This window comes from Martes martes (assembly GCF_963455335.1).
Source record: "Martes martes genome assembly, chromosome: 4".
In the NCBI taxonomy this organism is placed as follows: Eukaryota; Metazoa; Chordata; class Mammalia; order Carnivora; family Mustelidae; genus Martes; species Martes martes.
This window is the reverse complement of record NC_137891.1, coordinates 78,504,602-78,519,825: the sequence shown is the minus strand read 5'-3', so window position 1 is coordinate 78,519,825 and position 15,224 is coordinate 78,504,602. Positions and strand designations below refer to the sequence as shown.

General features: G+C 42.2%; 1 protein-coding gene across 1 annotated transcript; it reads right to left on the bottom strand.

Annotated features, from left to right (window-relative positions):
* Positions 1 to 448: 448 nt before the first annotated feature.
* LOC308342359 (uncharacterized protein) lies at positions 449 to 839 on the bottom strand (the record flags this gene model as incomplete). Its single annotated transcript, XM_080802752.1, has 2 exons — positions 449 to 538; positions 771 to 839. The coding sequence occupies 2 exons, from the start codon at positions 837 to 839 to the stop codon at positions 449 to 451; spliced, it is 159 nt and encodes a 52-aa protein (XP_080658878.1).
* Positions 840 to 15,224: the final 14,385 nt, after the last annotated feature.

Sequence of the window (15,224 nt, the reverse complement as noted above, 5' to 3'; positions counted from 1 at the left end):
CATCTGAGCACCATAAAAGTGATTTTTTAAGAATCCTAAATAGAAAATGAGTCAGTCCCAGTGCAAATATAAACCTAAAAGAAATTCCATACTGTACAAGTAACATTTGCTCTATGAAACACATTGACGTTTTAGCAGAAGAGCCTGTTGAAAGCAATATCTGTCACCCCCCTACCCCCGCACGTTCCCCATGGCTCTTTAGCTAGCATGAGAAACAACCCCTGGTGACCACCCATTGTCACAGTGGACCCAGGGCTACCATGCCTGGAAGAGGGAGGGGCAGAAGGTGGGACCTTCTAACTACCCCCTCATCCATCCTGCATCAGTGGTTCGTGTTTTTCTCCCGAAGTTCAACCCAGTGTGACGTAATGAAATAGCCTGAATCTACTTTTTTACAATATTTTTTTTCTTACCTTAACGAGGCAAATCACTACAGATGTGTAGAAAGTTATCTTTTCCGGGATATATTCCAAAATGCTCTTATGCTATTTCTCTTAGGATTTCTCCACACTGCCCCATCCAGAAATGTTATTGTTTTCTAAAGGAGAAAAAGAAAATGCGTACATGAAAATCATCATAAGAAAAATCATTGATTTCTAATCAAATCTAAACAAATGCCAAGCCAATGTGAATAACACCTTCCAAAGCTCTAGGAGGCATTGATTTTTGTGTCGCATGTAGAAATCTTCTCTCTCCATGTAGCTTTATTAGATGCTATGTTTTCCAAGATGTAAAATAATCACATCTATCTCAATAATTTTTCTTCTTACCTCTAGTATTCCAGTGAGGTCACATTCTGTTAAAAACATCCTGCCCTTCTCCCTACAAAAAGGTTCCATAGAATCAGAATGTAGAAGCGCTGCAACTTGCTAACTTTGCTCTGTGTTATTTACCAACCGCACAAAGAAAATGCTGTCTATTCAGAACTCATTTCAAAACTCTTTTCACTGAGAGTGAGCGAACAAGCGGGCTCATGTCCCGAGCTTCAGTCACATCTCCAGCGGCCGGTGCTGGCTGCGGGGCCGGCGCCGCGTGGCACGGCCCCCACCGCTTCCCTACAAGGGTCTGTTGTGCACCGTGGGCACTGGCCACACAGTGGGGTGGGAGTCAAGAAAGTAAGGGGGGGGGAGTGTCCTTTCTCACTCCAAGTTTCTTTGCTTGTTTGCCCCAAATTTCTGTCGAGGGACTGCCCTCTCTCCCAAGGCTTTGATCCTGATATTGAGGGTACAAATATAGAATCGGGTCCACTGGCCTGAGTTTGAGGCTTGACCTCATTACTGAGTTGCTTTGACAACTCATTTAGGCAAGTTACTTAGAACATCTGCAATTTAGGTTTGTTTTGTGTTGTTTTCTGATCGTGCTGATTGTGCCTATCTCATTAGGTGCGAGGAGTAACTGAAACAATTTGGGAAAAGTGCTATTACACTATCTGGAATCTACAGGATTTTCCTACAAAAGTCTTTCTTAGTCCAACTGAGGCACCAAGACTCAGATCTCAGCGTGAAACTTACCCCCATGCCCAAGGCCAGGCAGAGGTGCAGAAGTGCAGAGGAAGTAGCCCAGCAACTTGTTCTGTGGCTCTGGACCCCTCTGTGGATCAAGAATATTAAAAAAGAGTAGAGGGCAGAAAGAGGAGGCTAGAGAGAGACCTCGGCACTATACTGGCATCCCTGTCACCATTCACAGGGCTGCAGATCGGGGATATTACCTTCTAACTGCACAGTCCAAGTGGAGAGAAGGCTTCCAGGCAAGTTCCCTGCAGTTGGGGGAGAGAAGCCAGTCCCAGAAGGCTCAAGCTGACCATGCACAGGGGTGGGGGCTATCCCAGAATCTGTCTGGGACATCAGAGATGCTGACAGTTTTGGCGGCAGAGCTAGAGCACACGGATGCTTGCAGCAAGGGCTGCACCTGCTGAGTTGGGACAGGAGGTTAGAGGGATGGGAATGAGGGAGAGCTCTTAAGACCTTCCAAGGAGGAGGAGACCCTGACCCATGGGAAGAGGCTCAAGGGGGACTATGGGGTAGCCAAGGCTGAGGAAGGGGTGTCCAGGGACAACTTGAAGGATGGGAGATGCATGCCCCTCCCTCCCCATACCAGGAACCAAGGAGCTTCGCTGCTGTAAACTTCCAAAGACTCAATGCTGTAGAAAGTCCATCAAGAGAGCTGGTTTAAAGGGGGTCTGCCAGGGCAGAAAACGGGCTGCCAGTCAGCCAGGTAAGAAAAGGCTGATGCTCTTACCTCTCCTTCCTGCATGCCTATGCATGCCGCTGCTCACCCCGACACACACAACAGTGAAATGGGGAAGGGACAGAAAAAATGAGAGAGCAGGACTCCTCAGCCTGGCAGCCTCGGAGGGCAGGCTCTAGGGGAAGACAGGATGAGATGTAGCTAGGTCAAGGTCAATGATTAACTACTGCAGAACCAGACAATTTAAGGACTGAAATGAGACTGTTTCAGTAACTTAAATTGACCAAGAGATCTTTTGTATCATCTGAAAATGAGCAGGGAGGCTGGTGGGTGGTGGGGGGGAGGGATGGGGAAGAGTGCTGCCAGAGTTTTTATGCAGGAGTCAAGGACATTGGCCCCATTGAAGAAAGTTTATAAGAACAATAGGGGAAATGTAGTTGTATTTTGGTTCTGTCAAGAGTAGTACTCTTTCAACATATCAGTTACTTAAGCTACACATGATAAACTCCTTTGTTAGACTAGAAGCTTCAGAAGACAGGCACCCTGTATTTTATGTTCCTTGAGGTTTACCGAGAATCTAATGCAGAGCCTGGCATGGCATGCAGCCAACTAGCTATCCTACTTGTTTTCGGTTTGTTGCTTTACTTTAAGCCATTCCTGTTCCTAGTGTTTTTTTCTAGAAAAATCCAGATGAATATATTTTCTCATAATGGTTTTGATCACCTCTAAGACAGTCTTACTATTAAATTATTTTTCTTCCTTCCATATTTTCTCCACATGTTACCTCTCCTTTGCCCCATGTCTTCCAGAGAACCTTATATATCTCTAACCTTACAGCACATATAAAAGACACAAGTTGAGTTTTAAGCAAGTCTTGATCATTGGTGATCAAAAGAAGACTGATCAAAGCACACCTTAGTAAGCATACCTGAGAGGCTCAAAGCACGTCAGAAAATCCTTCAGCTTTTTCTCTTGTGAGCTTCTCTTATAGATCAACACCAATTCTTTCTTCCAGAAAAAAAAAAAAAAAAAGAAGACACCCAAACTGTTTGTGACCTTCCTGTTCCTTCTACCCTCACCGCCACTCTGCATGTCAATGAATTGCTAAGAAGAGCCTTCACTAGCTACTTCTCTTTTCTGAGTTGCAGTGAAGTTCAAGTTATTTTGAGTGGCACAGAAGCAATTCCTCTTTGGCCAAAAGAGAAACTCAGGGGAAGAAAAAAAAATCAAAGGCAAGCGTACTTGTGAGCTTCCCAAATTGAGCAAGTTTGGGTACAGCATATGCAGTCTCAGTTTTGGAAACCACAATCTGCCATTCATCCCTAACTAGATGACGGGACAGAAATGTTGTTGCTGAACCAACCAAGGGAAATATGCTTGCTGCTTACCCAAAACAAACTTGCAAAATCCAACTTCTATTGCTTCAAATTTTCAGACAGGAAGATTTTCCCAAATATAAATTTGACCTACTTTTTTTCAATTAAGGTGAAGACAGGTATTCTAGGGACACATTTGGAAAGACGGGGTTCTTACCTTACAAAATACAGATCCAGAACAGAAACAGTTGCTGCTTAAGAAAATTCAAAAATAGCTAAGGCAAAGTCCCTTCCTCAAGATGAGAATGGGTATGTATTTCAGAGACAGAGTGAATGGTGTCAAAGATACTGACATTAAAGCACACATCTTTGGGGTCAATGAAGCACTAATAATTCATTTCCTTTGGTATACTGAGAGCCTTTCATCCATTCATTAAGGAATCCCCCTGACACCATTTACATTTCTGGGTCTGAAATGGAGAGTTTTTTCTTGCAGGAGGTACCTATGAGGCCCAAGCCTAGATAAATTTGACAAAGAAAGCAGAGAAATTTCATTTGCATTTCAGACCCAGGCATAGCCTTTGGGGAAAAAACCCTATGGGGGCCTTCTACTTGAAGACAACTGCTAAGTCTGCTTGTTTTTAGCACTTCCCTGTCTCCCTCCTCACGGAGAAAAAGCCCAAAATAAGGAGAGCTATCTGTCAGTCCAAATACGAATCCCAGACGTTTGTCCATCAACTCTCTCTCCACTTCCAGAGCATGGCAATAAAGCATTATGTCTGCAAGTACCTATTGTTTAGGGCTGTATGCTTTGGGGAACTTGAATTTGCAAAAATCCATCTTTAGACAATAAAGACTCAGCCGTCAGTCAGTGAAAAGCTCTGAGCAACACAGGAGCATTCCAGCAAGATGGCAGAGTATACACATCATTCCACAAAATGTGCTGTGAGAATTTGAATTCCTGGCTGCTTCAGAGTGTTTATTAATGAATAAAACTGCCATTTTACCAAGTACTTTTTTTTTTTTTAACTATCCCTAAAACGGTGATATAGTTGTGCTCTATTCAGAAATAACTGCTGTTTATAGTTTTGGGGTTTTTCCTTTTTTTTTTTTTTTCTGGAATACTAGATTTATTTGAATCAGAGAATTGAGCAACAAAGGGTGGCCTTACATCTATCCTCAAATTGGGGCTCCTGGACGAAGTAATATGACAAGGTGATAACCTAATCATTATTGGCGAGGATATCATTTTCTCTAAAGGACTGCACCCAGGCAAAATAGGTAATGATTACTCATGTTCAGATTCCATGGCTCTAATTATCAGCTTTCTGAAGACGCCTTTTGGAGTCTGCAGGCAGCACTGGCAAAGATGAAAGGAAAAAGAAAACGTTTTCCTGGCAACTTGCAAAGTACAACTAGCACCCCGATATCCACCGTGCAGCAAAATGCACAGCCCCAGGTCGGTCAAGCTGGAACACAGCTTCGGGAACGGGTGCGGGAAGCCAGCTAGGCCATGCGGTAGCCACGTGCGTCCCACACCGTCTGAACCTAGGATGGAGGAGCCCACGTGTTCCTGATTCTTTTTCCTTGAACCGTCTGCCAATTTTTTTTTTTTTATTATTATTATTATTCTTTGAGAAACCAGTGGGTGGGCACAGATGGGAAGTGGGAAGCTGCAAAATGGAAGAAGACGTATTGGAGTGGAACGCAGAGCCAGCACCTCTCCAGGCGCGTCCTCAACGACCCAGATGGCGCGCGCTGCGCTCCGCTCTGCCTGGCACGGCCGCCTCCGCCGCGCCCCCTGTCGGCTGCCAGCGCAAAACGACGGGGCCTGAGACACGGCGACCCCCCCACCTATTTGCGACCAACCGGGAGGCCGCCGTTCAACCCGTGGCCTAGGGGGTGTTCCGTGCACACAACAAACATTTTTAAAAGCACAAGAAGTTAAAAATAGTCATTGGAGCTGCTCTACAGTGTTAGGCAAGTATTGATGTGTTAACATAGTTTTATACGTGCAGTTTGATGCCATTAGAAGTAAAAAGGGCCTCCTTACTTTCTACCTTCATATAAAACCCAAATTCTGCTTGGGGAAGTTGGGGGGGGGGTACCTCAGCACATCCAGAAAACAAAATTCAGTTGATAGCTAATGAATTCGCAGCCAATGCCATCAACTTCAGAATATTAGGGCAGCCTAGAATTTAGTGGCTCTGTGTGTGTCCCCATCCAAGTATGGGGTAAGGCATTCTAACATCGGTGTACAAGGCTTTGCAGCTGGATGTTCTCAGAGATGACAGAGGGCAGCACGCATTGACGTGCTCATCCCCTTCAAGGTTAGCTATAGCAGAGAAATATTTCTAGGGGCCCTTGATGCCATCTCTGCTTTTTGCTTCTCAGAAGAAGGCATGTTGAGGAGAGGAGGGTTAGAAGGGAAGCAGCAGGACTTTGACCCATGACCTGCCTCTGGAACCTTTTCTCAGGGTCTTCCCTCATTAGCCTCGCTGTTAGGCCGCTCTCCTCCCTTACTGTAAGGTGGGAAGAAAAACCACGGGCAGGAGGCTGCTGGGAGGACTGAGGAGTGACCCGAACTAAAGGCGGAGGCCGGCGCCCAGCCCAGGGAGATGGTCCCCAAGGCTTACTTCCGTCTTTAGCCTTCCTAAAGCCCGGCCGCCTTCCGTGGTGTGGCTGGGAACATCCACACAGACCAACACGAAGACTGCAGGCTAACTCATGCCTCCGTGCCCAGATCATGGAAATAAAAACCTAGTGCCCTGGCTAACTCATGCCTCCGTGCCCAGATCACGGAAATAAAAACCTAGTGCCCTGAAAGCTGCTTGAGGAGACTTTGGGTATGAAGGTCTGCTGTAGCATGGCAGTTTTTAAGGTTCAGGGCAGCAGATCCTTTCCTCAAATCTGAATTGTGACCCCCTCCCTCCCACCACCTGAAAACATACAAAAGCCATTCAAAAGTCACCATGCTGACAGAGAGGCTTTGGAACCCGACCGCTGGCTTTGAAGCTGGCTTTGAAGCTGGCTTTGTAACTGGCTTTGTGTTTACTATCCTTGTGACCTTGAGCAAGGCACAGGCCTGTCTTGTGTCTCAGTTTCCCCAAGTGATAAAAATCCTACTTTCCACTTAGTGTTGTCATGGGGATTGAATTAATTTGCATAAAGTGTGTAGAATAGTGCCTGTGACACAGTAAATGCTATCTACACATTTGTTAGTGTTATTAACACAACAGTTAAAGGATGTGAAAACATCCAACACATGCAACCTCACCCTTACCCTGCAGTTTCCCTCAGTCACACCCAAAGCACCCTTAAGCTCTAGAACTCAGCTTGCAAACTTCTGCTGTATGAATTCAAAAACCATGCTTATTCCGGATCCTCCCAGAACAGCCCAGAATCAAATACAAATTTCAGGTTTAGCATTAAAAACGGAGATAAGTTGAAATAAAAGCCCTCCTAGGGCTACTGAGTCAGAGGCAGCCTAGCTAGCTATCAATGATTGCGTTGGGTGGGGGGCATCAATCAATCAATCAATCAATCAATATCTTACACAGTGTGTACTGTGTGCCAGGCAATGTGTCTGGTCACACTGGTGAAAAGACAAATTCCCCCACTCATGGAAGTTGCAGCCTAGTGGCCAAGACAGATATAGAATACTACGTTGAGGTGAATTTTTGGGAAAGGGGAAGCATAAAATGCTATGGAGCAAATAGCAAAGGGATTCTGCATGGTTCCACAGGAGCTAGGAAAGGCCTCCCTGGAGAAATGACATTTAATCTAAGATGACAAAAAACAGTTCAAGTCAGCTAGGAAATGAATTTCTTTCCTGACCAAGGAATGGCATGTAAAAAGGGCCAAGTCAAGAAAAGGAGCCCAGGAAAGGAGGTGAAAGTTGGGAGGGAGGGTGAACAGCTGCTGAGGTGGTGAGGTAAAGAGCAGCTCCTAAGCCTGAAGGCCTCCACTGGGGCTACACAGCAGCTTCGTGGCAGCTCTGCGGCCTCCTGATCTCTGGGTCTGGGTTACCTCACCTCTGCCTGTAATCCACGTTCCTGTAAATATTCCCTTTAAGTGCAGAAAAATTGGCCTCATGAAATATTTCCAGGGAGAATGAAAAACCATGTGATTCATGAGTAACACAAGATCACAAACTTGAACCTGTAGACATATGCTAATAAACCTGGGCTGTGCTTCCTTCTACCTTCTTTAGAAAAGTGAATTTCTGCATTTTGCTTCCAAGCACAAGCCTCCAGTCAGTCCACTGTATCAGTTTCGTTTTTTTAAAAAAATCATTAAAATTTTCTAAAATTGCTGAGGTTTTTTTTATTCCTTTTTATAACATTTTTTGTAAATGAAAAAAAAAATTTAAGACCAATTCAGGCATTCTGGGTGATGAAGTAAGATTTCCATTCAAGATATTAAAAACATGATATTTAATATTATGAGTTACTGACCATCCATAGCCAGACTGAATTAAAGAAGTAGCACTGATAGAAAAGATTTTATACCTCTCTTCTTTCTTATTTTACTTATTTGTTGCAAGCTCAAGTAATCGACTTTGCCTTGAAAAGTAGTTAATGGGTCAGACCTTGGTTAGAAGCCTGACACCTGCCAGGATTGTAATGGGAAGAACTTCACTACCAGCTCAGAGGGACAGTTCTGGGCCCTTTGCCACTGACTAGCCAGATTACTAGAGTCAGTTGAGTGATATGGATGACTTTGACAGATCCACTCTCAGTTAAACTAGAAAATTACACACATACACACACACACAGAAAAACAAACAACAACAAAAAAACAATACCAACAACAACAACAACAACAAAAACAACAAGCAAACCCTAGCAATTAGCCTTGATTCAACACAAAAAACCTTCACTACTCCAGGCCGTGTGCTCATGACCATCCTGCCGGCCCATGGACACAGCTCTCTACCTACCCTCACTCTCTACACTGGAACAGGAACTGCCCCAAATCTCTACAGTCCCTGAGCTTAGGAAAAGAAGGAAAAATGCTCACATTGCCTACCCTCCCTCCTTCCACTCCCCACCAGCACGTCAGATCTGTAAAGAAAATGAATTTATGTATTAAAAGCAATCAGCTCATGAGTCTTGCTCCTTCCAAACCAGGCTGTTGATATTTGGGCGATATTTACTCATGTGCCTTTTTACCACATCATTACTGCAGAGGAAAAGATGGGAGAGGAGGAAATAAGAGGGAGGCCTTTGTGGAGCCACTAGTTCTGAAACACACTCTGGAACCACAGGGGTGCTCAGCCACAGGATGCTTGGGAAAGGCATCACCAATGACAAGTCTCAATGAATCCTCCTCTAGTAGAAAACATAGCTTCCCACCGCTGTTCCTCCATGTCCCAGGGCTACCTCCAATGGAAAGGAATCCAGTGGTAAAGAACAGAACACAACCACAACCCCCTTGCCACATTTTCAGAGGAAGGACATTAGGAACTAGTGAAATTATTTTTACTCACCATAAAAAGAATGATACATTTTTTTAAGGAAATGTTTTAATGATAGGTTTACCATTTTTATCTGGATCACAAACACACATGCACCTGCACACTTCAATACATTCATAAAAACCCAAGAGCAATACAAAGCCTTGAATAAAAGCAGCAGCTGGCATACATTTTTTAAACTATTCTTCTCTCAAAAACATAGTCTCGATTATTTATAAATAATAATGCATGTTATTCACCTTCCTACCAGAAAAATAAGAGAATTAACTAAAATACACAATTTGTAAAGCCTTTCCTGAATAGAAAATAAGAGAAGCATTCACATTTATGGAAAATAGAAGCTTTAAAAATAGAATAAGGTACAGATCTTTCTTATTTGAAAGAACATATTAAAACCTCATAATATCAACATAATATTGTAGTCTTAGAAGAGAAGTTTCACTTCTGATTTATCTGTGTAAACCCATAGAACCTAGCCAAATCACCTAGTGGGTGTTGGTTACATAAATGGATAAATTTACACTTAAAAAAAAGAGCCTCACCCACAAGATAATGGAGGCCTTAAATACTGGAATCAGGAACTAAAGAAAGCAGTTAGATCAATTTTACAAACGAATTCTAGTAATCCTCCAATGCTCATAGGTATAAAAGTCCCTGAAGTTCTCCTGTTTAAAATGTACTCTCCCTTGCAACCCGGACTCCTAGTAGCTTTTGGTTTAACAAGTCCAGTCCTGAACCCAGGAATCTGCATTTTACCGAACGCCCCAGAGGATTTGGAGCCTAAGCAGAGGAGTGCCAGTGGGTGGCTGTTCAACACATCCTGTTGTGGTCTGATGGCTAAAATTTGTGCCTGGTCCCAGAAGACCTGAGTGCAGTTCCCAGGGCTGCCACTGCCTAGTTTCATACCAACAGGGCACCTTCCTTCACCTCCGTGTACCTCGGTTTCAATATCTGTAAATGAGGTGTAGTTATAGTACCTGATTTTTAAATTAGTTAGTGCAAAGTCCTTAATAAAAAGTACAGGCTTAGGTATTAAGCTGTCCTATAGCCAATATGGGGAAGCCCCTGCCGTTTGTTTATTCATCATGTTTAAGACCTAAATATTTCAGAGCCAATTCTTTCAAAATCAATCAACCAACCAACCAATCTCAATCTCTCTCTCTCTCTCTCTCTTTCCTCCTCACCACCCCCCATATATGCACTCATCCTATTGGCTCTGTTTCTCTATAAAACCTCAATACAGCCCACAAAGATCATAAAATGGCACTTTGTTGTACTTCGAAATCTTTCCAAGAGTCGCTACACTCCAAAGTCTCTAAAGGGTGGAGGGAGAGTAGGAGCGGGTTGGAGCCCCAGGCTGGGGAAAGACACGGGTGAGCACAAGGTGATCTCCTCACTTGGGAGCATACCCACCCACCTCCCAATCCCTGCTTCGGCACAGAATTTTCATGCACGGGGCATACTCAGCCCTCTGCCTCTGTTTACTTGTAGGAACCTCTGAAGGTGCTGGAACTGCCTCTTCTTCAAGGACAGGCTGTGTATCCCTCAGTCAGTGCCACATAGGCCTGGGAAGGAGCAAACTCGAGACTGCCCTCCCCTCTCACCCACAGAGCCTGGGCCCATGGGTTACCTTTGGCAGGTGCCAGGGAGTTTCCAAAAGGGAATCTCAAGACCTCAAGCCCCACCCTTCCCTACTACTCACTCCCACCCCACAGACCCACCCCAGCCACAAAGGCCCGTGGTCACAAACTTGGAGAATTGTCACTTCTACTTGAGAAACCTTCTTCTTTCATTTTTTAAGCAGTGGACCTAGTTTATAAGCAACTTGTTTGATTTAGAAGCAACCTGGCCCAACACATCTGCTCTTGGTTGGTTTGGGGAAGTCTTTCCAGCTTATGGAAGCTTTCCTCTGGACAGATGTCCCTTTGCTTCTCAACTTGCCTAACTTGAACTAAGGAGCATGCCCCCACCTGAATAATAAATGCTATGGACAAAAATATTTGAATGCTAAAAGAGTATATAAAAAATCTTAATGCTCTTGGAGACAACGATTTTGGTGTGATAATACATTGAGAACAATAATTGTGACTTGTTCATCTAAAGATCTTTAGCACCTAGCTTGAAATGAGGGGGTACTCTGGAGACGTATGAAGAATGAAGGAATAACTGAATGAATGGAATTTGCCTGGTAATTATCACATACCATAATAAGCCACGAGTAAATTGTGGGTTTTTCCATCCTTCAGAGTCTGGGGAGCTTCAAGACTTCCCTATTTCCACTGTGCATTACTGTGTAAATTGTCTGTATCCTTTTATTTATTAAAACAATGTATATTAGGAGCTCTGTGCTTCATAAAAATTTTTCTAACATGATCATAATCATATAGAGTGAACATTTACCTCAAAACCATAATAAAAATAAACATCTCCAAATCTCTTGCTACAGCAATCAAGTAAACGCCAAGTGTCAGTGAGTTAACTTTATGTTTTCATAATATGCTTTTTTTCTGGATTGAAGAACATATTTCTTTCAGAAGATCCAAATTTTACTGCATATTTTAAAAAAAAAGAGTAATTTGTATCACTAGAGGGAGACACAGTTTGCCAAAAAACTGCTATCAGGCAGAAAGGAACATTTTCCAGTTCTTAAGAATAAAACAAGAAATATACTACTACATATTGTTGCATATTCATATCATTTTGTGAATGTAACAAGTTCATAGTTAGAATCACTGAACGGATAGCTTAATTTCTCCGTTCCCAGTTAACATTGCAACGCTGAGTAAAAAGGTAGAAAAAGAATTGCTAAATTTTAGTATGATACTAAAATTCCAATGTCATTATGTTGAACTAGAATTTTTCAAGATCCTAGGAGCATTCACCCTAACAGTAAAAAACAATATTCAGGGGCGCCTGGGTGGCTCAGTGTGTTTAAGCCTCTGCTTTTGGCTCCTGGGATGGAGCCCCGCATTGGGCTCTCTGCTCAGCAGGGAGCCTGTCCCCACCCCCACCCCGCCTGCCTCTCTGCCTACTTGTGATCTCTGTCTGTCAAAAAAATAAATAAAATCTTAAAAAAAAAAAAAAACAGTATTCAAAGTTTCTATCTGTGTGCATAAGCATCTGGCTATATGAACAGCTGCTTTTCCAATGTAAAATTGAATTAATTAATCTAAATCTTTCTCCCAGTAAAGGAAGTCAAGGCTGTATTCTGTGTTCACATCACCATGTAAAATGTAAGGCCTGACAGTGACATGTTATTGTAGGAGCAAATTGTCAGATTTCCCAATCTTAATCAGAAGAGCCACAAACAGTATACTTTTTTCCCTTTTTTGTGATGTTTACATATATGTATAAGTTCATGTTTAAGTCACAGTTCAGTAAAAATAAAGAGAATATGCTTATACTTCAGGCAGCTGGATTTATTTTGTTTTGTTTTTTACACGTATACAACTTAATTAATTTACATTTCCTACTTGGCCTCTGAAGACTTTTGGATTTTTAATGCCTATTATAAAAGTTTATGGTCTGGAGCATGTCAGAATCTGTAAGCAAAGGTAACTTACAAAAGGCAAAAAGTGTTAATTAAGAAGTGATAACAATCTAAAGCTCACAACTGAGGCAAACAACTAGTTTTAATGCTCAACTTAAATAAGAAAAAAAATCCACTTAATACTCAATTGAATGGTCTCCCTCCCTGCCCTTCCTCCTCTGTGACTCTGCTCCTATCTTTCTCATCACTTCTTGTGCATTTTCCTCCTTTCCTTAAACAAATTCTCTCCCCTTTCTCCAAATCCCTGTTTTCACTGTCTTATCTATATTTAATGAAATACAATATTTTTATCTTAGTACTTGTTCTACTTATTGAATATATCATATTCTTCATTGTTCATTTAAAAATAATATTGATTTAATATGTCTCACTTAAAAACTAAGTTTATGGGGCGACTGGGTGGGTCAGTGTGTTAAGCCACTGCCTTCGGTTCGGGTCATGATCTCAGTGTCCTGGAATCGAGTTCCGCATCCGGCTCTTTGCTTAGCGGGAAGCCTGCTTCTCTCTTTCTCTCTGCCTGCCTCTCTGCCTACTTGTGATCTTTCTCTGTCAAATAAATAAAATCTTTAAAAAAAAAAAACAAACCTAAGTTTATTTCCTTTTACACCTGTCATATCATTTGATAGTTTTTTTTTCCTTTGTAATTCAATGATTGATCTTCAGTAAAACCAGTTCCAACCCTCCCTGCCTTCCCTTCCAAACCTGGCTAATTATATGTGACAATTAACTTTTCTGACTAGTAGTTGTACTCACTTTTTTTTCAGACCACTGTATTTCCCAAGAAATCCTAGAGAGAACTACTAGGGCATGAGGAGAGAGGGTGGCAAAATCCCCCTATGTCACAGCCACTCACTGGAGAGAATGTCATTGGGTACCTGGGGATACAACAGGAAAGAACTGATGGGGAAAAGTGCCACCGCCTACAAGCTGGCCCCAAAGAAATGCCATCTTGTAACTGGGGAACTTGAAAATGAAGACTGCATACCCAGCGATAAGGGTACACCATTGGTGCCATACAACAAATCCTACACAGGGAACAGCTCCTAGGATAGCAAGGGGTGGGTGGGCTGTGTCTCTACACTGTGGAGAATACCTGCGCCTCCACGCTTCCCAACACCGAAGTGGAGGCCTCAGGCTAATCAGCATCATAAGCAGACAGCTCATCTTCCCAAGAGCGGTCTTGAGAAAGTCAGATTTGCCAGAGTGTCATGTGTGCGAGAATAATGATATTACGTTTTCTTTTTAATTTAAATTCAATTAGCCAACATATAGTACATCATTTGCAGCCTAGCTTAGTTTGTGATTACATAGCAAAGGAGGGAACAAGAAACAGGAAAGCACACTTGGCACAGATCAGAGCACAGGGTGAGTTCTAACCCTTGCCTCCTTGGGAACCCTCTTTCACTGCTGGCCTCACTGCCTCCTCCTAGAGCTGTCACCCACTAAGCTGTGAGGGGGTATAGACTCCCCTTGCCTGTTATTTGTTTGAAATTTACTGCTGAGACTGGAAAATCAATCTCAGTCAGCACTATTCCCTCCATGCTAGAAACAGTACTTTAAAACTTGGGGCTAAACAGAAAACACAACCTGTCAATAACATTTGTAAGTGTGTTTTTGAAAATACTGAGAAAAAAACTTCAGTGGAGTATAACAATCCAATTCATTTATAAAATAATAGTAGCACTATAATAAAGCTTATACTTTTTCTATAGTTTCACAGTCGTGGTATACAGTTGACCCTTGAACAATGGGGGGTCAGGGTGCAGACCCCCAACAACTGCAGGGTATTTGAAAATCCGTGGACAACTTTTGATCTTCCCCCAAAACTTAAGTACTAATAGCCTACTGTTGATCTGAAGCTTTATTGACAACATAAACAGCTGATCAATACATATTTTGTACATTATATGTATCATATACTATATTCTTACCATAGAGTAAGTTAGAGAAAAGAAAGTGCTATTAAGAATGTCATAGGGAAGAGAAAATACATTCACAGTATCGTACTGTACTTACTGAAAAAAAAAAAATCCATGTGTAAGTGGACCGGTGCAACTCAAACCTATGTTGCTCAAGGGTCAATGATACTTTAGACAGGGCAAGAGAAGAGGGGACATTGGAATTTATAACACATCGTTTTAGGGTGACTTCCCATCTTCCCTGGGAAATATTCCAAATTAGATATCAAAGCCAGCTGTTTTCCTCCAGATGTTTTTGGAGATCACCAATGTACATTTAGTCTGAGAGTTAAGCTGCACACAGGGATTTAAAAAACATAAAATAGCTCTTTTATGATGCATTTAAATTAATTTCTTTTAGCATTTAGAATAAAAGGAAGAACAGATGGTGAAGACTTAGTTTAAAGTGTGAGCCATTAAAATAATCTTAGCTGGAAAGTGAGTTTTCCATAACAGGAATTCATGCACCATGGAGTTGAGGCAAAGTTTTAAAATGACCCACATAGTAACAGAATCTATATCATTGCAATTATATTCCATATACTATACAGATGTAAAAGAAATAATTCAGGATTTCCATAGTATGTTGGAATTCTAAAAATGGTGGGATATCAACCAGAAAGTAACTGAAAAAATATTGATATAATTACAGATTATCTTCTTCCAAATTTTACTTAGATTTTACAACTGTTCAAAGTTTTAGATCTCTAGCAGTTAGTCATCATTTATATGTA